The sequence below is a fragment of the Pituophis catenifer genome, unplaced genomic scaffold (assembly GCF_029215685.1).
Source record: "Pituophis catenifer annectens isolate HBS135680 unplaced genomic scaffold, rPitCat1.0.hap2 SCAF_3, whole genome shotgun sequence".
Lineage (NCBI taxonomy): Eukaryota > Metazoa > Chordata > Lepidosauria > Squamata > Colubridae > Pituophis > Pituophis catenifer.
This window is the reverse complement of record NW_027256883.1, coordinates 33,199,378-33,225,933: the sequence shown is the minus strand read 5'-3', so window position 1 is coordinate 33,225,933 and position 26,556 is coordinate 33,199,378. Positions and strand designations below refer to the sequence as shown.

General features: G+C 38.7%; 1 protein-coding gene across 2 annotated transcripts in view; it reads right to left on the bottom strand.

Moving 5' to 3' along the window:
• Positions 1-17,012: 17,012 nt before the first annotated feature.
• The window catches only part of LOC139314697 (tumor protein D52-like), a 68,057-nt gene continuing 58,513 nt past the window's right edge, over positions 17,013-26,556 (bottom strand). For both annotated transcript variants that reach the window (XM_070940481.1, XM_070940480.1), the window contains one exon: positions 17,013-17,296. In XM_070940481.1, coding sequence (XP_070796582.1) covers positions 17,146-17,296 — 151 coding nt within the window. In that variant the 3' untranslated portion in view covers positions 17,013-17,145. The remainder of the gene's footprint in view (positions 17,297-26,556) is intronic.

Genomic DNA, 26,556 nt, shown 5'->3' with positions numbered 1-26,556 from the left:
GTCCTATGCATGAATTCTGCCATTGTGTCAGTTAAACAACAGCCGTGCTAGCAACAGTGGAGATACAGTATGGTAGTTCTGAAAAGAATTATTCACTCGATAGGATGGGTGGCACCATTTCAGAAGAGCACTTTTCAGCAAGCTGAGATCAGGAAGTTCACATTTAAGTCTACCGTTTCTCATTCTCAGAATTGTTTCTCTCTGCCAGCAAGCTTTCCATTGTTTCCTAAGCATTATCCTGGAATAATTCATGTCTGTGACAAAATATGTCCTGTTAAGCAACTCATTGTTGCGGTTGTCTTGTCCCACCCATCCCTGGGTTAGACTTGCGAGATCTACAGAAGCCAAGTAAGGTAGTTGGTTGTGTGTTGCTTAAATGTTTCTTGAGAGAGAAAGAAGGCTGTGAGGATTTTTACACAATGTCCCAAAAGGTGCTTTTTCAAGAGGCAACTGGACTTTCTGGTTTTTTTCTTTGAAGACGTTTCGCTTCTTATCTGGATGAGACTGGATGGTGAGGAAATTACCTGCATCCAAAATGGACCACGTGGGGACTCCTGGGAGGGGAGGGCAGGGTGGGCAGGGCGGGGCCAGCCAGGAGTGGGATTTGGAGGTTCTCTGAACTGCACAGAATCTTAGCTAGAGATTCTGCCAAACCCCTGCGAACCTCTAGCAGCCACCCCTGATTCTCACTAAATAGCAGCAAAACGTTTTGGTATCACTTTGCTGTTATTTAGTGGTAATCTAGATTTTTGCAGACAGAATCTGATATGGTAGCTCTAAGTAAAAGAAGGAATATTCTCATGTATGTCCCTTAAATTCTTCAGACACAAGATAGACTGGAAATAATTAAAAAAAAGACATATATGCTGTACTTGAACGTAATATATCAAACATCAGTCAAATCAAACTTGTCACACAAACTACTCTCCAAAAGATCTGCAAGGAAGCACACATGTGTACCTTATTAAAACCAAAATGCAAGAGCTAAATTGGGATTTGTCTACTGACACATTTCCTGTCTAAAGTCAGTGCAAAAGTCTTCAAATCGTTCTGGGTACAGCAGAGAGAAAAGGCAGAGGCAGCAAACTTCTACTTTTTCTTTTTCTTTTTTTGCCAAGTACCCTTTTCATAATTTATAGTCTGTCATTGTTTTATCACAGAAAACTGTCCCTCTTTTTCTCATTCTGCCGGCTCCTTTCCCACTGGACAGTCCATGCCAGCTGTCTAGGCAGCAGGAACGTCCTTCTTTTTCCCAAGCCCCGACCTGTGGGAAAATCTTCATTGGCCAGTAATTGATTCCACCCTGCCAGCTCCATTACTTTAGTCTACAGTCAAACTGCCAGCAATCTGGAGACAGGCAGCCTTGGCCCTCCCTTGCTCTTGCTATTGAAGTCTGCTTCTATGGGCACTGTAAGCTACTGGCTCTCAGAGTTGATGTGTCAGCCCTCCCTGCAATTAGCACTAATCTGAAAATTGGCCTCTGCTTGCAAAGCCAAGCACCTGACAGCTAATTGTTTATGTCAGATTGATGGGCATTTAATATGGAAAGGTTATTTATCAAGGGGTACTCAACCCCTCCCTTTTTTTTCTTTCTCCGCTTTCACTGCTGGGCTTACTTTAGAGCAGGAAGGAGTCCGAGAGAGTTGACAAACCAACAGACCTCTATGTCACTTACTGTTAGGGACAGTGAAGTAAAAGCCCACCATAAATCTTGAACTAAGAGTGCATGCCTAAACCTCTTATGCGGGTCATCAAAAAATAAGTGATCGCTTTCACAAAATTCAGAACAGTATCATGGAGAAAGATAAATAAATCAACATTTATTGAAAGGTGGATTTAAATGGATGAACGTTCCAACACTCTTGCAGCATTATAAGGAGAATCTCGGTTCATGTGATCCAACAAATTAGAGTGGGCATTGATCAGATTCCCTGTGTGCAGTTCTGTAACCCATTGTAAGATTTGGATGAGTGCATGCATTTCGTTACAAATGAAACCATTGCTCATCTAGTTTTGCAGTAATTCCAATGAGGTATAACACCACCAGCTGACATATCTTTTGAGTCTATGGTTTAATTGTCATTAGCATCCTCTTGGATTCTTCTTTAAGAATTCTTCGTTAAAATTCTTCTTTCTTTAAGACAAATCCAAGTCTGAGTTTCTTTCTTGCCATATAAGATCATTTTCTAATGGAAAGTTTAAGTGGGGAGATATGAGAAAAAAAGCAATTCCCCATCATCAGATGTATCTTTGGTAACACATGAGAGCCACAGCTGATTAGGAAAAACGTGTGCTTAAACCTGACTGAAATCAAAAGGATTTATATTATCCACAACTAAGACTGGCAAAATGCACACATACCACTGAGGTTTTATTTGTTTAAATATTGTTTAACTATTGTTAAACAAGCACATAGTCTTAACAGTTGCAGCCCCAGGCTGACCTTGCCTGCAATTAGAGAAACAATCAGGTCTAGTTGATATCTGGACAGAAGGCTACCAAAGAATTCTAGCTGTTATTGTTATTTTCCAAACTATAGATTAATTTGGAAAATAGCAAGAAACAGTCCCCCAAGATCCGTAACAAAACATTTATGAACTGTTGCCAACAAAACAATTGCAGGAATATATCCATTACATTTGTCCCATTACCCTTTTGCTGCAACGTTATCTACTCTGATAATGAAGCATCTGCAAGAAAATAACCAAACTCACAGAGCACCAAGAACACAAAAATTCAGTCCTAAGCTACATTTATTTTTTTTTCTAATGGATGTCTGCATTTAGTCACCAGGGGTCAAACGTGCCTTATATAATTTTTATTATGGTTGCAGATTTGCATTACAAATAAAAAGCATTAAAAAAAATAAAAGACAAAATAATATATTACAATTAGCAGTGGATTGTCAGAGGCAGTCAAAATCTGCTTAATTTTGCAGAAAGTGCAATAAAATTTAGCTTCATTCAAAGCCACTACATCAGACTGATGCGGTAACAGCAATTGAACATAAAAAAGATTGGTGTTTCCCAGGTATTTTATCAGGTGAGGTGCTATGAGATAGGTCCATCAGTTCTTATATAGAAAGTATAGTACAGAATATAGTAGCGACGTACCGATTTTAGTGTTCAGTGATATCAGTATCTTTCTCATTGGAATGAATGTAATAGAATAAGACCCTAAAAGGTATTGGAAAAAATATACTTTATTATTCTAATCAAAAATAGAGAAAGTAAAAGAGGGTTAAGAGTTAATAATAATAATATATAACTATACAGAATTTGAACAGTGAGTTCAGATAGCATGCAATTTCTGAAACTCATTGACTAATTGCAAAATATTGGCAGTTTCATTTCATTTTGAAACAGAAAACAGAAAAACAGTAATCTACCCCAAAATAGAGAGGATACTTATTTTATATACCAGGGAGAAAACTCATTTTCATCCAGATTCAGTTCTATCCACGTTGCACCTTTAATTCCCTCATCCCTAATGAACAAAACATTGCTTGTCCTGAATTAATGTATTTTGAACAGAGACTGGATGAAGTCAACTAACATTTCCTTTTCAGACCCACTCATATGACATTATTAATTGAAGAATTTAGGTGAATACACTATGTAATAGGTTGTTGCAAAAGTTGACTGAAATATTGCTTTCCTTGCTGCTTGCAATAACAGCAATATAACCATGATTGCTAGGTTTCCTATTGACTTAACAGCAACTTTTGAAGTGTGGTGGCTTAATAACACTGGAGATGGTCTTTACTCCTGCAATTCGAGCTCTAGCACTGCTTGGCGGGGTGCGCTCCTGTCACTTGCAGAGGTGGGTTTCAGTAGGTTCTGACCAGTTGTGGAGAACCAGTAGTGGACATTTTGAGTAGTTTGGAGAACTGGTAGTAAAAATTCTGACTGGCCCCACTCCCGTCTATTCTCTGCCTCCCGAGTCCCAGCTGATCGGAAGGAAATGGGGATTTTGCAGTATCCTTCCCCTGGAGTGGGGAGGGAATGGAGATTTTACAGTATCCTTCCCCTGCCACGCCCACCAAGCCACACCCACAGAACCGGTAGTAAAAAAAATTTGAAACCCACCACTGGTCACTTGCTTCAGTTTCGCAGCTTCTGCCCACCTAGCAGTTTGAAAGCATGTTCTATGCGAGTAGATAAATAGGTGGGGAGATGAGCTGGTGCTTCATGCAGGCAATCAAATTCCTACCAGCTCTAAACCTTCCCGGTTGCAACATCCATTTGTGAGGCTGCTCTGATGGTGGGAGAGCACCTTGGGTGATGCTATAGGAAGAGTGGTGCCATGCTAGCTCACCTTTGCCCTCACTTTCTGGTGCAAAGCAAGCTCACCCTCCTGTGGCACACCTTGGGAAGCACAAGAGCATGTAGCACAACAGAGCTGATTTGGCAGCCAACTACTACTCTGCATTCACATTGTAGTCTCCTGGCTAATGTAATAATGCTATACATTAAATAAATAAAGACACTTTTCATGGAAGAGTTGAAAGGGTTCTGTAATCAGTTGACCATCCAGGACTCATCCTGCTCAAAATTTTGTGAATTGTTTGGGAATTAAGTGTACTTGAACTTGATGCTCTGTAATTTAGATATTAGTTGGTAGCTCTACAAGTATTGTAGGTGTTAGCCTTTCCTGATAACTGTCTTGCTGTCTTGATCATATCTACCGTCATTGACTGAAACAAATGACAGTAAATGAAAACTCTTGAAAAAGCAATAGTCCTATAAAAAGAAACAGTGCAAATTAAGTTCCTGGCAGGAGAAATTCTATCTGTTAATGCACTAAGCATATATGTGATGGATGCCTGTCCTAGTTACCAGGATATACTCTATTCTTAAGAATGTATATAGAAGACACGGAATATTTTTTAACATGGGATTTGTTTTATCAATGGTTAGATAATAAAAGTAGAAATTAGAAGTGGGAAGAATATTACTATATAGAAGTAAAAATTATTATTCTTGTTGTTAATAATAATAATATGCAAAAAGACCCAGACAATCCACTGTTTACTGAATACTTATGTATATTAAAGAAAAACATGTATGTATGTGTAATATATATATTACACATTATATTATATATTGCAAATGTTATAACAATTATATTATAACAATTATAACAATTATGATTATAATAATTGCAAATGTGGTGTGATCCTTTTCCATTGTTGACCCACCATATTGGGTCCTAGGCAAGGATGGTATTCACTTACCTTCGCTACCAGTTCGCAAATGTGAGCGTGCGTGCAGAGCGTCAAAAACGGGATGTGATGATGTCTGGGTGGGTGGGTAGGCGGAGCCTCCCACAACTGCCGCTACTGGCTGAATACCACCACTGGTCCTAGGCAAGATGTTATCTGGAGAATCCATAGATACATGTTCTATATCTTGTTGCAGATATTCTTGCTTGTCTTCCCATGTTCATTCTCTGCCCCAACCTTCAATATTACTTTGGTTCTCCTCTCACCTTAAGTTGATGAGGAAAACACATGGGCTTGTCCTTGCTAGGGAAGATGACCCAACATTTTTAAAAGACAATTAGGAAATCAGTGAAGAAGGCAGATCTAGGTTCTGAGCACAGAACACAGAGCACAGTTCATTTGCCTTAGTGCCAATGAAACATAACTTTAATTAAGGCAGGTAAAATTAATACGAAAGAGAACAATGGATTCAACAATTTCTGACAGAACAGATATTTGTTCCTTTGTTTGAGGTTCTGTTTGATTTTCTATTTCCACACATTTTAAGAAACAAGACTTGTGTATGCATTCCATTAGTTAAAAGGAAAAAGAAACAACAACATATCCACTGGAATGGAATTGTAGGACGACAAATGTTTTGGAAAACATTTTTCTAGAAGGAAAGGAGAAACAAATACTGCAGCAATAGTCATTGGCTAGCATTGGTCCTTATCTCCAAACTAGGCTCTTTCAGATAATACCTCAAGATGAGCTGCAAGGACAGGCTGTACCAAGAAAAGAAAAACCATTTCTGGTTGAAGCTCAAGCAAAATAGTAAATCAAAGAGATTTTCCTCTCTACAAAGTCCAGTGTAATGGCAAGGAAAGGGGAAGTCCATGGTGGGATGGGAGGAGGGGGAAAAACACAATTAAAACAGAGAGGATTCCTTCTGAGTTTCCCCTAAAATGCACAACTTGTCATCAAAGACAGATTGGCTTATATGACAAAGCAGTGCTTTTCTTAAAAAAAAAAAGTACATGGAGCAGACAGGGTAGGGTAGAAAGTAATTTAATCACATTCAGTTTCACTGTTTGCATTAGTTTCCATTCATTCTTAGATGGTGATCCAAGGGCTTTGCTTTTACCAATTAAAAATAATATTGTCCATCGTGCTCGAATAATTGAGTGGGCAAAACGGAAGTCAAATTCCCAGATATTGGAGTCCTGAAATGGAAGAATTGTATGATCCTGAACTTCTTGTTTCACTCTAAGCCAACCATTTAGACCAGAAGTGGAATTCAGCAGGTTCTGACCAGTTCTGGAGAACCAGTAGCAGAAATTTTGAGTAGTTTGGAGAACCGGTAAATACCACCTCTGACTGGCCCCGCCCCCATTTATTCTCTGCCTCCTGAGTCCCAGCTGATTGGGGGGAAATGGGGATTTTGAGTAACCTTCCACTGCAGGGGGGAGGGAGTGGAGATTTTACACTATCCTTCCCCTGCCATGCCCACCAAGCCACACCTACAGGATTGGTAGTAAACAATTTTGAATCCCACCACTGATTTAGACTGTCTCCCAAGACCACTTGAGGTTCCCAGCAGGCCTAGGAAGATAGTCCACCTGGATATGAAAACCTCCTCTTCAATGCTGCATCTTTGCCACCACCATAGGGGTAATACCAGAAAGGTATTTATCATTTTAAATGAGTGATTTACCAAAAAAAAAAAAACCCAGATTCACCAGAGGGCCCGAATATCAGCTGTGAAACTGCTGTACTTATCCTCCTTTTCCCCACCTTCCAGATACCTCTTGTATTTTCTGTCTTTCCAACATGAGAGTGGTCTAGTTTTGGGTACAGTTGCTCTCCATCAAAAGTTTGGTGGGCCTCAGGTGTTCCCTGTGGATTGCTTTATTGATAGGAATATTAATGAGAAAATATATTTTAGTGTTTTTACAGATCAGTATGAATTTAATGGTCTGGCTTTTGAACGTATGTTCTTTAACCTCTTAAAATGCTGCTAGCTATTATGTAGACAATGGAATATATGGGGAATAAATAAATGAATGGATAAATATAGATATAGTTACAGAACTTTTCTTATTTCAAGATATTGTTGTTCTTCATAAGGACAAAATACTGCACTACTGGCACTTAGCAGGACCTTGAATAAATGCAACACCCCCACCCCCACCCCAAATAATAATTTCTTTAAATTTTTTAAAATGGCAGCTTCTATTTCTAATTTGTTAGTCAATTAAGCTAACAGATTTTCATAGCATTACCCTTTTCATCAGGTAAATACAAGATAAAAATGTCCTGCCACATTTTTATGTGCTCATAATCATGCCTTTTAAACTGTGTTTTATAAACCAATTCATCAAATGCTACACAGCTGGCTCTAAATTAATCTTTTTAATTTCCAAGTTTGCTTCATTCTCCTACCTCCAGGCAGAAATGTCTACATATACCCCCCATGAGCATGTACACACACACACACACACACACACACACACACACATACACACACACACACACACACACAAACACACACAATTATAAAAGAACAAATGGTATATAACAACCTACCACTTTGGATCTGTACTTCTGCAGCCGACAAAAATATTAAATACTTTAGCATGATTCACTCCCTATTCAATTCTATTTAAATGATAATAAGCATTTTCCTGATAGAAAGCTTAATGAATATATATTATTCATGCAAAATATATAGACGTACACAATAAATTCATTAATCTGCCATTGGCTTTAAAATATTGCAATGAACTTCTGTTTGAGTTTCAAGCTAGCAGGTGGAAGTAAGAATGTTCCAGAAGAAAGCAGGTGGAGAAATGTTGCTAAAATTAGGCAATAAAGTCCTAATAGCTAAGAAAAAATACAAATTTAATTTAATTTAAATTTAATTTAATTTCCAATTTATATACCGCCCTTCTCCCTGAGGACTCAGGGCGGTGTACAGCCAAGATAAAAAACATAGAATACAAATATTAAAACATTTAAAAATATATATAAATTTTGGCCCGAAAGTTAAGAATCACAGACTAATTAAAAGAATTTAAAAATTTCTTCTTAAGCCAACCCGGCTTGCTGAAAAAGATGGGTTTTCAGGGAACGACGGAAGGCACTGAGGTCATGGATTCTTCTTATCTCCGGGGGCAACTGATTCCAGAGGGTGGGAACCCCCACAGAGAAGGCCCTCCCCCTGGGGGTCACCAGCCTACATTGTTTGGCTGATGGCACCCTGAGGAGGCCCTCTCTGTGGGAGCGCACGGGTCGATGGGAGGTCGTCGGTAGCAGCAGGCGGTCTCGGAGATAGCTAGGCCCTATGCCATGGAGCGCTTTAAAGGTGATAACCAACACCTTGAAGCGCACCCGGAAGACCACCGGGAGCCAGTGCAGCTCGCGCAGGAGCGGTGTTACATGGGAGCGCCATGTTGCTCCCATCACTACCCGCGCCGCTGCATTCTGGACCAGCTGGAGCCTCCGGGTGCTCTTCAAGGGGAGCCCCATGTAGAGAGCGTTACAGTAGTCAAGGCGAGAGGTGACGAGGGTGTGAGTGACTGTGCACAAGGAATCCCGATCAAGAAAGGGCCGCAACTGGCGAATCAGGCGAACCTGATAAAAGGTCCCCCTGGTAACAGCCGTCAGATGTTCCTCCAAAGACAGCTGCCTATCCAGGAGGACTCCCAGATTGCGAGCCCTTTCAGTGGGGGCCAAAGACTCGCCCCCAATAGTCAGTGATGGAGTTCCTATATGAAACTATAGAAAAATCATTATGCCCAGTTAGACTTTGCAACTTCTTAGTTCTTGAACATCAGAGAGAAGCAGCAGGAATACACAAACCTTCAACAAACATGTTTCGTCTTATTTGATTATCTGCCACACTAAAATTTTAGATCATAAATCTGACTCCATTTGTGAGATTGACAAAAACGTTTTCCTGTGTTTATAGCTCTGACTGGATGGGTCATTTGAAAACTTTCAGGTTTAGTTTTGTATTCATTTTAAACATTTTCTTTACCAAAGAGAAAAGTAACATCTTTGAAGGAAAAAACGATAACATGGACACAATTTCTTAATTATTTGCTCTTGGTAGAATGGCTGGTTCTACTCCTGTCAGCACAAACTAGCAATTATCATAACTATCGAGTGGCAGTTGGAATCTGGTTCAGATGTCAAAGACAAGTTTTACCATTTGCACGCAATAAATTATTCAGGATTGTGTCAGCTGTTCAGATGAGAATTGGTGTGTCGGTGGTTAAAGACTCACCACATGGCTAATTTAAGGTGTGCCCACTGGACCTGCTATAAGTGATTCAGACAACTCCCCATCTGCTTATATAATTTCAGTGGAAAATTATGGCTTTGTGGGCAGGTGTTCAAATCAGTGTCCAGATCTGTCTTTTCACCTAAGGGTGCATTGGGAGGAAGAAAATGCATAATCATGTGCCACAAACATGCAGATTACAGAAAAGGCCAGGGTATGTCACTATGCAAACTTCCTCGTTATCCCTTGTTGTTTGTGTGAGGAAGTGTACCAATTACTTTTTATTTTTACAGTTGTTTCTCATTCTGGAAAAAAATATTAAGCAAAGAAGTCCAGGAACAAAGGGCTTAAGTCCATCATGGTAGAACATCTACCATCATGGTGGGAAAACTGAAGGAAGCTATTTCTCATGTTCATTTCAACTCTAAAGAAGGTATATGCAAACTAAGTCATTTTTGTGTTAATTGCCTGCAACATGAAGCCAAGGCAGGAGGTGAGATGGTGAGAATCAACGAGCCTTATCTCAGCATAACCAAGTGGAGATGCAAGTCATCCCCAAAGAGGGTGAATGTGGCTTGCTAGTCAATGCATCAGTCTTATGTGATGCTCTTCTTTATCTGTGGGTTTGGGAATGGAAGGATATTGGCCTCCCAGTGTGAAGATTGTCCTTGAGCAAGGAAACAAGTATGCAAATGAGCAGTGCTCCAGAAATGAGAGATGGTGGCAGAATGAGTTAAAGCTTTGCCATTCCAGATCAAGCCACCAACAAAGTTCCTGCAGGTCAATAGAGCTGCTTCCCAGACCTATGTGTAAATTTCCTTCTATCTGACAGCATCCTATGATAGGTATGTTCATCTATGTACACAGAATGTGTATGGTAGATCTGCACTTAATGATGATGAGTAATGAAATAGAGGAAGCTATTCATCTTAACTTGGCTGCATTGCAGCACCATCAAATTATTGCTAGATAGATGAGTCCTGCAACTCATCAATTTAGCTAGAACAAATAATATTCAGGCCAATAGGTTACTGACGGGATTGCTTTAGGCTTGTTTCTTCCGTGACAATGAACACATTTCAGAGGGAAATATCTGTTCAAGCTTCCTTTTTTGGACTTGTGCAATGTAACTATTTATTTTAGTCTCTCTCAATCGTCTGCCCTACAGATGAATTAGGACTACGACTACCATACTTTCCAGCATCACTGCAGATGGAAGTACTTAGGATTTTAGTTACCAAAATAATGCTTGGTATGGGAAGCTTTGATTCTCCCCCACCCCCTACTTTTCCAGTCTCCACCAAATGTTACTGATCCTTGCTTTGCAGATAGCCCCATTTAAGAATGAAAAAATAACTGTTCTTGTGCCTAGTGGTAAATTTGGCATCACTTTAAGACTGAGCTTTGATACTTGAACAAAGTATGATGTGCTCCCATTTGGTGAGATCCATCTAATTCCTTAATATTGGCAAATATTTGTTCTTTGAACAAGAACAAATACTGTAAGAAGTGGAGTTCTTAGTGTTCTGTGGTTGGTTATTTGCTTACAGACATTTCATTATTCAATTAGGTAACATCATCAGTGCACCAATGATGTTATCTAATTGAAAGGGTTCCACAGTTCAACCCTGAACTCGATATATTCTCCTCTATGGTAACTATAAGAAATGCTATAATTATTATTTGATGCCTTCAGGTAAGAGTTGACTCCTGGTATCTGGCTAGACAAGTCCCTGCAGTTTTCTAGGCAAGATTTCAGAAGTGGTTTTCCACTGTCTGCTTCCTAGAGTTGAGAAAGAATAACTAGCCCAAGATAACCCAACTGGCTTTGTGTCCAAGGCAACTCTAGACATCGGAGTTCCCCAGTTTTAAGCCTGATGTTTTAACCATTACTGGTGTACCAAATGGGCTCTCATAAATAGAATACCAAACTGATTTGTAACAATAAGCTTCTTTCCTGGAAGAATTGGAAATATGCTATGTACAGGCTGTGTTGGGGAGGCTTGCTGAAATACGTTCTATCAGAACCCCAAGGACCTTAAATCGTAGTCATGGTTTGAACGTGTTCTGGATTAAAAGCTCAAAAGCAAAGGCCATACTGCTAGGGAAAGACAGGAAGGGATAGCTGGGTTTCTGGGTCACCAGTTTATTCATCCCTTCACTGGACACACAGCTCATCATGATTGGGGGTGGGGATTGTTGCTAGCAGAATATAGAATATATGTGTGAAGGAAAAATAGAAGGAAGTTCATTTTAAATCAGAGGTTTATTCAAAATTAATGTAGGATTTACATTGAAACTGGAATGTAAGGCCATCTCTAAGTTTATTACTTTATATACTGGCTTTTATATATAATCTTAAATATATATTTAATGACTTTTAGCATGTAAAACATGCAGAGGATTTCTTGCAGATTGCAGTATTTCCATTAAACTAAAAAAAATTCCTTTTATGATCCTGTGGTCCTTTTTTGGGGTAGAGTTGGGGTGACTGCATGGAGCTGAGCATTTACTGGATGGATGCCTCTCCTGATGCATACCTGGAGTTCACAGATATTTTTTATATATATAGTACCTCAGTGTACTTGTTCATTGGTTCTGGGAGGCGTGATGAGTACTAAAAGATTACCAAACAAACTACATGATTTATCACATGATCCTGTTTCTGGGAAGGACTTCCTGTCTCACCCTTTTCCTATGTTAGTGACCTTCCTGGCATGGCTGACTTTCTGTCCGTTCCTTTCTTCCTATCTTAATGAGTTAAGTACCAAACAAACGAGTACCGGGACATTTTTGTGTCAAAATGCATCAAGTACCAAATTCAATGAGTTTTGATAGTTGAGTACCAAAGTACACTGTATGTGTATGTATGTCTGTACACACCCATACCCACACATATACAGTAGGACAGTTCTGAATAGAAGCGGGTTATTGTTCCGTAACAGTGAAATGGATTACAGAATGCATTAGGATTTACTTCTCATAAATATGTATATTATGCTATAAAAGCTCTGAATTTACAAAAATGCTTTTGAGACAACTTCTTTATTAATCAAACCACTAATAAATAACTGATTCACTATTGACAGCATAGGTTAGGCGCTGATGAAACTTAACTCCAGGATGATTCTTAATTACTGCCTTCTAGGACTGTGGAGCAATCTGGATTCAAAAGGAAAAAAAATGATTTGGATCACATCTGGTTTGCATGCTACCCCTCCAAGAAGCCCTTCAAAAGGGGTCATTTTCTTTTCGTTGTACCCAGCAGTCAAAGGTCTCCTCAAAAGATGCATTTGATGAAACGAAGTACTGACAAGTCTGAGTTGTTTCCGTTTCAAACCTGGATCACTGCATATCCTTATTATCTAATAAACATACATAAAAGAAACATAGATTTGAATTTAAGGGAATTTTCTCCCCAAAGGAATAATAGAAAAAAGAACCTCAACTCCCATTAACAAACTTTCTGCAAATCTTAAAACAACTGTCTAAAGGTAAATTTGGATGGATGAGTGGATGGGGAACTAATTTCCCTTCCAGGGAAATTCAATATGTAACTCACACCACAATTACATAGCCATGGGATTTACAGCACTGCCAGGGTTATCCACTTTTGTCTAATCAGTATTTCCACAGCTGTTCTATAATTATGGCTATTGTTCACTGATTTATCACTTCAAAGTAATGAATTGGAACTGGTCGTATACAGATTCTATATCTGGAGGTACCCTGAGCACCCTTCAGCTTTCTATTTTACATTAAAATGCTGAGAAATGCAACTTCCTGGGATAGGTACTGCTTAGGCATCTTCCCTACCCACCCACCCATCCATCTGTGCTATTTGTAAAATTTAGAATAACTTCCATGTGAGCTGTTAGGTTCACATGAGAGAAGGATCCCAAGATGGTGGCACAGGAGTTATTTTCACGATGGCTTAAAGTTCCATGACCCTCTCTAACAGGGCAATGAAGCAGCAGAGAGGACAGCTCAACATGCCGGCAACAGCTGTAGACCCTTGATCTAGAAAAAGTCCTAAGAATAATGAGCTGGAAACAGGTGCAGGGCTAAGCCAGAGGCCTTCCTGGAAGCTTTTGCCCTTGGAAATGATTGGGATAGTGGCTTTAATCTCTCACCCTCATCCTTTCCATGTATATTCAATATAGAATGGATTCAAATTAAAAAGTAAAGCTCCAGTGTTGTGTCGCAGCATTTTTACATTTGAGTAATTTCATCAAGCTTTTTTTTTTTTTGTGAGCCAGCCAGCCCCCCCCCACCCCCAAATCCTGAAAAAGAAGTGAATACTTTATTTTCTAAAGGTAATTTGCAAAAGAGTTCCAAGAAAAATCCTATTTTATATCTACTATTTTATACAATACTATAATTTTATAGATATTTTTCTAATGATTAGTTGTTACATCCGTTTTCAATTATCATTAAGTGAAACATAAGGTAGAAAAAAATCAATTACTGAAAATGAATTAAACCTTGCAACTGAAAACAGAACAAGAATAAATCAGTGGTCAATGCACCCACTGATTTCTATGTTTGTCTGTTGCATTCTTCTGCATTCTACTATAAATATGTTCCTAACAAATACATTAATGCCCCCACCTCCAAATAAAAGCCCTCGAGAAATTATTGGCCCTTGAATTTTCAAGGCTCTTAATGAAAAGCACAACTAAATTTCCAATTAAGCTGTTTGATAGGCAAGATGACATGTGCAAAAGAGGAGGGCAAGCTCGAAGCTGCATTTTTTATCCAAATTTCTCATGACTACGGCGGCCTCTCTTCCCGCTAACAGCTGAAGAGTACACTTTCCCATGCCGTCAGGGGTGAGAAGGTTACAACTTAAGTATTGTGGCAGTTGTTTTTCACACAAGAATGCAGCTCGCTTGAAAGAATCCAGTGCTCTTGAAAGAGATGCACGCATCCCACCCCCCCCACCCATGCACATGCACGCACACACACCAGCTCTTTCCTCTCCTTTCATTGCACGCTACGCCCCCCACTTGAGTGGGCAGCTCAGTTTAACCCACCATTGATCTGGGCAACTTGCAACACTAATTGGGAACAGGGCTTTTTTTTTTTTTTCCTAAAGTTGCTCAGTCGGTAAATGAAACTTCAGCTCCCCTGTGATCCAACGTGTGCAGGGAAGCTGCAGACCAAAGGCCAAAGGGCACAGCAGAAAGCGATTCCAGGCAGCCGTTGCTCTTTCACAGCTCCTGTTTCTTTTGCCCCAAAGCAGGCAGCTTGCTTTGTCTGGTACAAGATGGAGAGACACAAACTTCCCACTCAAAAGTAGATAGGGCTGCTCACGCTTATATTTTTTTCCTGCTAGGTTTTCTTACCATGGAAACAAGGCAGAGAAGAGAGATATACAAAATAAACAATAAACACTTATTGATTTATTTACATTTATATTCAAATATGTATACCAGCATCCCCATAGAACATACGGATATGTTTCCGCACTTGGAATCCCTAAGAGTTTGAATGAACTTGCAGATGTCATCTGAGGAGAAATACAGAGCTTTGATGAGCAACTATACCCAACAAATGTATGTCAATGTTTCTGAGTGTCCCAAAGGTGCTTTTTCAAGAGTCTTTTTCAAGACTTTCTGGTTTTTGCTTTGTTTTTTGAGTGGCATGCTACACAACTCTAGTCTAGGCCATATTTTCTTCAACACAGAGATATTCTCAAGGGAATATAAAAACTAAAGATGTGGGCATAATAATTGGATCATAGCCCTGCCCCTTTTTAAACATGTATTTAAGAAGCTGTGGAGCTTCTATCATACAATGGTGGCAATTATTAAATGTGTGATTGACACAAAAATAATAGGGAAAGCAAATGGGACAATATCAAGGTTCAGGAGGATATTGACAAGTTAGGAAAACTAAAAATATGAATACTAAGAGGAAGAAATACAAATTGGGTTTTTGGGTAGGAGACTCAAATGTGTAACTATGCAACTAAGAAGAATATAGGTCAGCAGAACATATGAAATGGACCAAGGTATAAACTAAACTAAAAAAGCAAATGCAGCCCTAAACTGCATCAACAAAAGTACAGTATGAAGTTCAAGATGATTCTTGTTCCACTCTGTTCTGTATAGATCAGAAAGTACCTCGAATATTAAGTCCAGTTCTAGGCACTACATCTTAGAAAAGACATTGATAGAGGACAGCAATCTATTTTGGTGGTGTCAAGATTGGGAGGAAATGGACAAGAAAAAAAGAAATGAAAGATAGAGAAACTGGAGTGAAATAAAGGAAGATGACAAACAAGTCTTAGGAAAACATATTCTGAAGATAATTTCCCAACAGAATGAATAGAAAGTGGATATAAGAAAAGGATGTGAAAGCTGCTTGGACTAGAATAAGAAGATCATTATTAGAGTACCATAGGAGTGAATAATCTATCATCTATCTATCTATCTATCTATCTATCTATCTATCTATCTATCTATCTATCTATCTATCACAAGGGTGTCAAACTCATGGCCCGTGGGCTGGATGTGTCACGTGCTGGCCAAGCCCACCCCCGGTTTAGCGAAGGGGAAAAAAGTCATGATTCGTCACATGATGATAATGTGATGTTGCGAGTTTGACACCATGATCTAGAGAGAGAAAGGGAAAGAGAGAGAGACAAGGAGGGAGGGAGAAAAATGCTTGTGAAAAAGGTTTTCAAACAGAGTAAGGAATAGTTAAAGAGGCATGGAAAATACAGAATGATGTTGACCGAAATAAAACATTGTCTTGGAAGTGAATAAAAGAGGCCAAACAAGCAAAATAAATGGATTATGCCAGCATCCTTGAAGAAGATTAAAGGAATTATATAAAAGTAAGCAAGCTCATCCCTCCGTTAAAAACAAGTTTCAAATTTTACTATTTTTTAAAAATATAAAGCCATTAACATTCTTCTGATGTTTTGTTTGATATTTAAATGTACAATTTTAAAAAGCGATTCATTTCTGCCTAATCCTGACCACAATGAAATCACTAGTCAGAAATGTGGAGGGATGGGTTGGACAAATTAATTTTATTATAATAAAGATCCAATAAAGCAAATTTAAGAACCTCTAAAATGGGATTGAATGGAGGAGGATATGGTCTACATTCAATATTTTAGAGTTGAAACTATAACTCAGCATATTTTATTGAGGCTTAATTAGACTTATTTGTGATTTCCATATTCTAATCTGCTAACCAACCAACAGAGAGGAAAAAACCAAACAAGAGCAACTAAAAAAGGAATGATTATGAAGTAGGACTAAGCAAAAAAAAAAAAAAAGTCAGCATGATTTTGCTCATCTCTAAGATTTGCTCTCACTTGACTTAGAAAATCATGATTTCAATAAATGATGACTATAGTCATCCAATATATTTTACCTGCCGAAATTTGATGTAAATTGTAAGATAATGAAATCTGGAAAAATCTACCAAATTTCTCATTTTTAGTATGAATGTAAAATTGAAAGAAGAGAATAAATTTTATTGCCAATAATAAATAATCTACAAAAGTTTATCTTTACATTTAACTTTATTTTAACCACAAAATAATTGAATGATTTCAATATTTTAATTCAAATGGAATATTCTGTACAAATAAGTATTTAACAACAAGAGATTTTTTAAAAAAAAGAACAAACATTTACTATTTATTTTTACTTTCTTTTCCTTCCATTAGTCCCAAAAGCACAGCATCAGCTTCCAATAAGAGTGTATCATTTGTTGCACCCAAGAATTTGGAAGAGAGTTCAAGGTCAATAAGTTTCAGGCGGACTTTGGATCCATTTTCATATTTCCTGGTGAAAAAAGAAAAAAATGCAATGACATATAAACTTATATATTTTGAGGTGGCATTTTAAACTTGACTGTTGTGGGTCTATGTTGCAAAATTCCACTAATCATATATATCCTTTGCAATCTTCAACAAGATGCAACCCAACAAGACAGACACAGACTTCAGAGGATAATTAGAACTACAGAAAAAACAATTGCTACCAACCTGCCTTCCATTGAGGACCTGTATACTGCATGAGTCAAAAAGAGGGCTGTGAAAATATTTACAGACCCCTCACATCCTGGACATAAACTGTTTCAACTACTACCCTCAAAACGATGCTATAGAGCACTGGACACCAGAACAACTAGACACAAAAACAGTTTTTTACCAAAAGCCATCACTCAAACAAATAATTCCCTCAACAGTGTCAAACTATTTACTAAGTCTTCACTACTATTAATCTTCTCATTGTTCCCACCACCCATCTTCTTCCACATATGACTGTATGACTGTAATTTTGTTGCTTGTATCCTTACGATTTATATTGATATTGTTTCCTGATTGCTTATTTGTACCCTATGACTATCATTAAGTGTTGTACCTTATGATTCTTGATGAACTTATCTTTTCTTTTATGTACACTAAGAGCATATGCACCAAGACAAATTCCTTGTGTGTTCCAGAATTCTGTTCTGTTCTATTCTTATTTCTATTTCTATTCTACTTTAACAATAAGCCATTTTCCCTCTCACAATGTAAAATGTAAAAATAAAACTAGCCTTATTTCAAGAGCTGTCAAAACAATGAGTTATACCAGGGCTGTCAAACTTGCAGCCCAGATGCATCACGTGATGGCCACACCCAGTTTAACACAGGAAAAAAAGTCACAATATGTCACATGACATCGCCATGACGTTGCAAGTTTGACACCCCTGAGTTATACTAAGTCAGAAGAGTAAAAACCATGGTTTGCTGAATACACCACAACAGCCTGATTTACACATAAAGTAGGCCATAATAAGTAGGTTCAGGCTACGCTAAAAGCAAATGAATCAATTTTAGGCAAAGTTATGGAGTTTTCTGGATTTAAAATCATCCACTTAAAATATGATTGACAATTTCAAACATATGTGTTTTTCAGGTAACTGCTCTAAAAAATTGAATTTTATAGCTCTCCCATCCTCATACGGAGTAACAGCCCACACACTTGTGCAGACTGCAGTTATTGAGATGAATATGGTAATTGGAATCATACTCATTTGCATAAGTTGTCCCACTGGACTTCTCTTGTTTAAATTCTTAAAAGTAGAATTCCAGGTACCCTGCTCTGTTTCTAACCCTTGTCTGCAATCACTGGCACTTTGGATAAAATTGGAGGGCAGAAAACTGTTGTTCATACTCAGTTTCTAACTAAGATAATCTTTTCCCCCCAAGAGGCCTAGATTCCTTAATGCTCAACCATGGATGTCAATCTACCTGGAAGTAAACTTGCCAACTCATCCCAGATTATGAGCCAAGGTACTAACAATGTACCATAGAAAACCAAGTGCCAAACTGACTCTGTACTGTCTCTCTTTGAAGGCCTGAGGGACTGAGGAGCATTGGCAGTATATCTTCTACAGCTAGAAGCCTCTAACCACTGAAGGGCCTTCCCTCCCTCTGGTATGCTGCAGCATCCTCCCTTTGGCTGTGTTAGAAGAGAGGAAAAGGCAGATCTAATCAGCCGGCAGAGACAATACAGTTGCATCTGTCTCCAGACATAGAAAGAAAGAACCTTTCACCTGACCTAGGTTCAGATCCCTTCGACAACATGGCAGCGATGAGAGGCTGGTGTAAAATTCTTGCACAATCGTAAGTCACATAGGGATCCTGGCTCAACTGCATCTACTGCAAAGGGCTACCATGATATGAAAGTAGCCTGTCTGGGGCTGGAACTGGGACCATCTCTTTGAGGATGAGCAGGGTAGGTAACTTAGCAGAAGGAAATAGGCCAAGTGATGCTCCACACGCATCCATTGGGGCACACTCATATATGACTAGCAAGGAAGAGTCCTAGCAGAGAGTTCTATGGGGAATATAACAATGTATTACTTGGCCCTACACTGGCCATGAATGTCAAAGCATGGATGGTGAAGACTGCACTAAAAGTGGATCTTTCTTTCCGACATCCAGGCAAGGGAGTTCAACCCGCCTTCACAATGAAAAGTTCAGCCTTCCTCCAGGCAAGTTTGTTAGGGCTTGCTAAGAGATACTGTTGCACCCCATTCTTGCCCACTTTTCCCAAAATGGTCACTCTCTTATGTACTTACAAACACCTGTGGAGGGTAAGGAGACCCTGGTGATGCTGGTCTTACCTTGTTTACCCTGCTGTTCCCCTCCCCCCATTCCTTTAGATAGGGAAGATGGGAGGAAAGCCACTGGGAGAGAGAACAAAGGCAGCAGATAACTATCAGTCTGTGGGATTAGATAATGCCAGAGGGCTGGCAAATGGGCAACAGAAATACAGATACTTCCAGAGCAGAGATGATGGTAATTCTTATGCTTCCCTTGGCAGGCTAAGTTCTGGCAGTGATCCAGCTTTCCCTCGGGGAAAAGGCAATATGAACATTACTTCTAGCACTTTCCTAGCAAATAAGATTTTGATGCATATGGAATAAACTGCTGAAAAAAATGTTATGTGCAGTATATTTTTATCAATACATATATACATATATATACATTGAGTTGCCTGTTATAATAATGTATCTAAGCAGAAGCCGTAGTGTTATTTTCATAAATACTATTCTTCTTTCCTAAAAGAAATTTTAAGCAAATATTTGCACAGATTATACTTTCTGTGCGATTGATTTCTCTCACAGAACCATCACCAAAGGCAACGTAGGTGGAGGTATCTGTAAAAAAGTATGAGCACACTGAAGTAGTCTAATGCTCCATTTTAAGATTTATTTGCTTCCTATTATTATAGTTAAAAGAAAACATCTGTAACTCACACAGAATTGCTTCTTATAACAACAATACTGAAATGAATTCAGCTGTAATGGCTTCTTTTGCTTGAATGAGAGTGGGAAAATTCTTGAAGTCATGGCCAAGCCCCTTCCTAGGGCAAAATACACATGGAAGGAAATTTTCTCAGCAATTTTTATCTGTCTAATTCAGGGGTTCTCAAACTATGGTCCGCAGGCCAGATACAGGGCACCGAAGTCATTAATCTGGCCTGCGCGGGACCACGAGGCTGTCCTGCCCACATCACCCCACCTATCCACCAGCCCCCACCTGCCTTCTGGAGGCCGAGGCCAAAAATGGGACATGCAGAGGCTTCAGGAGGCCAAAACCAACCCGGCTTTTCCAGCAAGCCGGGTTGGCTTAAGAAGAAATTTTAACTTTTGGGCCAAAATTTATATATATTTTTAAATATATTTATATTTATATAAATATATATATATATTTATATTTATAAATATATAAATATTTGTATTCTATGTTTTTTATCTTGGCTGTACACCACCCTGAGTCCTCAGGGAGAAGGGTGGTATATAAATTGGAAATTAAATTAAATTAAATTAAATTAAAAACGGACTCAATTTTGGCCTCCCTGGCCTCCAGAGAGAGAAAGAAAGGGAGAGGGATGGAGGGAGAGAAACACACACACACACACACACACACACACACACACACACACACACCAGAAGTCCCTCACCCCCCCCCCCCAAGGCAGCCACATCCCTTCACTAGCCTGCTTTCTACCCACAGGAGTATAACAAATTAAAGTTTGTGTGTATTGTTTAATGGATTGCTAAATTGGCCACGCCTACCTAGTCACATGACCACCTAGCCACGCCAACCTAGCTGGTCCAGCCCCCCAACAGTCTGTGGGACCATGAATTGGCCTCCTATTTAAAAAGTTTGAGGACCCCTGGTCTAATTAATGTAAAGGGAAAGAGAAGATGACACAAACAATCAAATTAAAAGACAAATTGTAATTTTAACCAAAGCTGAGGCAATCGATGGGTATTCTGGTATTAAAATGCTTGGTTTGGTCACTGTCACCATTTGGAACCCAGAAATTCCCAAATAGTTACCAAAGAATGTGATATTTCATCTTTAAACCTGATTTGGCAGATACCACACATGCCTATGCCAGAATGTTAAAAGTTCAGTCCCCACCTCCCATCCCAGCTGCATTTTTTGTTCTTTCATACTTATTTCTATTTTTTCCCCTGATTACTAGAGCTAAACAAATCCCAGCTCTTACCATTATGACTCTTTTTTACTATGTACCAAAAGGAGTCTGCTTGTCTGAACAGGACAGGAAGAGAGCAATTAAATTTGATTTTGCATTTCTGCATGAAGAGGTAATTTAAAAGCTTTTCCTTTGGACAGGTTTCTTGACATTTACCCCTGCCCCAAGACATTCCTTAGCATGTGCCAATTCACTCCAGTAACTGCTCTCATCCTAAGAAAGAGGAATTCATGTCTTTGACACAATAAATACAAAGCACACTGAAATGAAGATATCCTCTTGGGGTATCACACTGAACAACACAATCCTTGCAAATAATCAGGGGTCCCTCAAACATACATTCACACAGGAATACTCCTTCACTCCTACCATGTGAAGTGATTTAAAATTAATGTACCATGCCATTAACGTATCAGAAAATCAATTATTAGTGGCTAAACAAATTAGATTTGCTGTTATTGTCAATCACAAAATCCAACCTTCGTTATGGAGTCCCAATTCAAATTGGTAAAATAAACCCTTCCCACATGTATATCCATTCTCAGTTCATGAAATAAGTTTTTACTTAAATTCTTAGATGACATTTTCTACATCTCTAAACATGCCATTCCCCAAATTTATTTATTTGGGGTAATATTTTTCTTTAATATATGAAAGTATTCTATCACACTTATTGACCTCTTCTATAATTTTGTCTTCCAAGATAGAGGTTCTCAAACAGAGGTTGCAACTCTTTCCCCTCTTAGGGGACTACAGATGGTCACTTTGATGGGGTTGCAAATGGGGGAGGGGGGAGGTCTTGCGTACAAAGCTAAAAGTGCTAACCAACTGGCTTGCCTTTGCCTGACCAAGGAAGCTGGTCCAAGGAAAGGAGGCAGTAAAATTCAGAGCAAGTTTTAACAGCAGCATTTCTTCCACTTTTTAGGAAGGGAGCAGAGCAGCGCTTTGGCAAGTGAGCTATTGTTGAGGGAGGCAGCACAATGCCAATTTGGAGCACACCGGGAGGACAGGTGGCCTAGTCTCTTGTCAGAAGGCAACAGTAATGGTGATGCTGTGAGCACTGCAGGGTGAACCTGAAGAGGAGGGGCACTGGAGAATAGAATTGCAGCAGCCCTGCCAGCTGTCCTATTCCTGAGACTTTCATTCCTATATCACCACCTAGACTTTTGCCAAGTGAAGAAGAGTTGCCTTCAAAACTGCTAGGGTATCCTTGCTCAATGCCACCACCAACTGGAAATTCTCTGCACACAACCTGTAGGGGTAGGAACAGAATAATTGGTTCACTGCAGTACCAAACATGTGGTCAGATAGAAACCGAATGTTTTAAGGTTCTGGGTTCTATATGTCCAGTATTTCACTGTTAAGGTTCTGGGCTTTATAGGTGCAGTGCTATTGGCTTGTACTGTTTGAGCCAGCAACTGAAGTGATCCCTCAGGAGAACTGAGAACTAATAGTGAACAGCCAACAGCAAAGTGCAAAGGGAGATGTGTGAATTGAAAGCTGATTAGATAAGTTTAGACCTCTCTCTTGCAGCAGGGTCTTTAAGCCCATCACCTGCTTCCTCTGGAGATGCATTTTTTCCTAATGGAGCAGAGCCACCAATCATACTGCATCATCTAGGCAACTAAAGAACAGAAAAGACCTTCCACATTTTTAAAAAGCAAATTTGCTACAATAGTTACTGCCCAATGGCAGTATTACAGCAGCATATTAGTGTATATGAAGACAGGTAATACCGGTAGAGTCAAGTGGGAAAGATGGCACTTTTTCCAAGACCACAGCTACCAGAGGCCCTTTTACATTTGGCACTAGTAGAAAAGTATTTGGAAGGAGTCATTACTTAACAAAAAAGTAACTAACCACATTTCAATCTTTGAGCACATCTTTAAGGAAGCAAGAAACAGGAACACTGAAGAGCTGCACATGAAAAGCTAGAGAGCTATCAGAATGAATCCTGCTTTCCTCCACTTGTTTCCTCAAGTTAGCACTTGACTTGTCCAGACAACATGGATGCACAATCTCAGGGACTTCTAAGTCAGCTAAACCTGTGACAAAGGGGTGGGGTGGGGTGGGGGGGAGACCAAAGCCCAGAAGTAGTTTTGACAGATGGCTAAACCTGCAGGTTAAGCCATCTGTTAAAACCACCTGCCATCACAGCAGTTTTATTTATTACTTCCTCATTATTTATTATTTAGCTCAATCTATTCAGGGTTCAGCTAGGTATGAGAATCCTAATGTATTAAACTATCTTCCAACATTTCCGGTAACATTTTACACTGCAATATTGTATAGCCAAAGGGACTATATAAAACTACATTATTTATACACACACACACACACACACTCGAATATATATATATATATATATGTATAGAGAGGGAGAGAGATTCCAGATTCTATCAGCAGCATAGTTTCCCATGGTCCTTAGGGATGGTCTTAAATCACTTTTTTTAGTGGTGTAACTTCGAACAGTCACTAAGTGAACTGTTGTAAGTCAAGGACTACCTGTATTCAATTATATTCTGCGCAGAGGGAAAGTTAAAAGCTGAATTCATGTTTCCTAGCATGTTATGCCAGTACAACAATGTGCAGCCCTTCCCTAACTTAGGAACAGGTCTATTTCCAATAAAACAAAACAAAATGTTTCTGTGTGAAAAGAACAGATAGCGGCAAGCTTTTATATAGTTAGATTTGAGTTTCGTCAGTTACACAGAGCAATTTTAATGGTCAGGCATGACGGAACCCCATACCACACAAAAGCATTTGTAACACCTTAGTATTTAATCGCATCTATTTAATCCAAAAACTGCTGAAAATTAGCAATATATTTATGATATTTAATATGTAATAAAGCATTAACCTGAGTGGTTAGGATGCCCTTCCAAGACTAATTTGATAATTTTTTTTTTAATTAACTAATACTTCAATTAGCCTATTTGGTGACTTGCCTGTTAATAGATGTCCCATTCTGAAGAAGCAGCAAAAAACAAAACAAAACACACCCAACCCCAGCTACTGATGTGGTTCTCAGTGTGTGGAGGTGGAGGGACTGGGGGAGGATAATATGCTGTTATATACAGAACTGACAAAAGAAGTCAATACTTTCACTGCACTTTAAGGCTTCTTGTAAAGCTGAAATTTCAGTTAATGAATGGATTTGTTCGTAAGCTTCCTTTGCACTTGAAATTCAACAGAATCAGGTCTCACACAAGGGAACATAATGATGACAAGCAGTTCTATGAAAGATACAGCTCAATTTCCTTTAGTCATTCAGGTTTAGAGCCATATTCATGCTCTTAAAGGCTCAGTTTGCAAGAGAAGTCAGGAATACTTTCCAGATACTGGAAGTACCTAACGGTATTTCAGCATTTTTATTTTTGTTGTCTCCTAGGTTTGAATCAAGAATTTGTTTTTGACTCACATTGCTTCCACTTTGCTGAGACTCAAACACAGAAGGTGACATTCAAAGAAGGACATTTACTGCTGGCTGTCCCACAAGTAAGAAATAGGAAAACATCCACAAGGAAACCAAAGTGCCACATGAAGCCTTCCTTGATTAACCATTTTTCAGGGATCACAATGAATTTAGCAGAGTGGTATTTTCAACATTTCACAATATGTGGGGGTTTATAAATGGGGTTTTAACATGTATTATGACTCCTAAATGACTTTTGGGAGTTGAGGCTAATTTTGCCTCTTTTAAAAGGCAAGACTGGGCTTGTAATTATACTGCTCAAAAAAATAAAGGGAACACAAGCAGAAGACATCCAAGATCTGAATGAATGAAATAGCCTTATTAATTACTTTATACACTGCTCAAACAACTAAAGGGAACACAAAACTACTGTATGTAACGAACAAAGTATTTAATAAGGCTATTTCATTCATTCAGATCTCGGATGTCTTCTGCTTGTGTTCCCTTTATTTTTTTGAGCAGTGTATATAGATGGAAAATCACCACAGAATATAATGGATAGAGGTTTAACTAAGAATTTGAAATAAACCATACGAAAAGCAATGGCAAATCACATCCATACCATTCCCAATAAATCTACACAGAAGTATGAGATATTCAAATCAAAAATTGTACATTGTGAAACATATCCACCACACGAAAACATTTATTTTGTAGTCAGCCAACATTAATTCATTGTAAACCCCACAAGAAAGAAAAATAGGAAAAATCTGGAAGCCAGTGTAAATACATGCAGAGGTCTCTAATATGCTGAAGAAAAAAGGGACGTGTATGGGAAATGAAAATAGATGCATAACAAAGAAAGATACAAGACAGTAGAAAAACATAAAGCTCAGACTGAGCAGAGGCTTGTGAGATACACTAATTGTAACCACAACAAACAGGATTAAGGTGAACTAAAGAAGGCATTTCTCTATAGCAAGGAGAAAGCAATGAATCACTAATAGATGATTGAAGGAAGGCAGAACTTTCTAAGTCCTATTTTATATCCATCTTTTCTAAGAGAAATGAACATTTCTCAAACAAACAATATCTATTTTTCAACTAACTTTTCTCCTGATGTATCCAACCTCACTTCCATGCAACAAAGTGGGCAGAAGCATGCTCTTATATTCATCTGTTTTCATCTATTTTGATGAAGATGCATTACTTGCAACAGATCACAATACATTTTGTACATTTATCCATAAACACATGGAACAAGTGAGGGGAGTTCACACAATCTTGCTCTACTAGACCCATTTACCCAGCTTTCCATATATTCTGACACATTTTTACGTCCATTATACATCATTCTTATTGCATTCAAAAATTTACTTTACCTTCCATATTGACACAACACATTCCATAATCCAAGCCATCCACTTAATCATACCTTGTGAAGATACAATCAAGATATATGAGTGTTCTCACATTCATACATTTTATTCATTATCTCCTTTAGTTCCCTTATAAACACTTTTCTGCGAAAAAAAACCTCAGGGGCATGCTTGCTTAACAATTTATTTACTTGAAGTTTTTGCACTCTTGCTACATTACTCTTTATATAACAGTGATTTTCCAA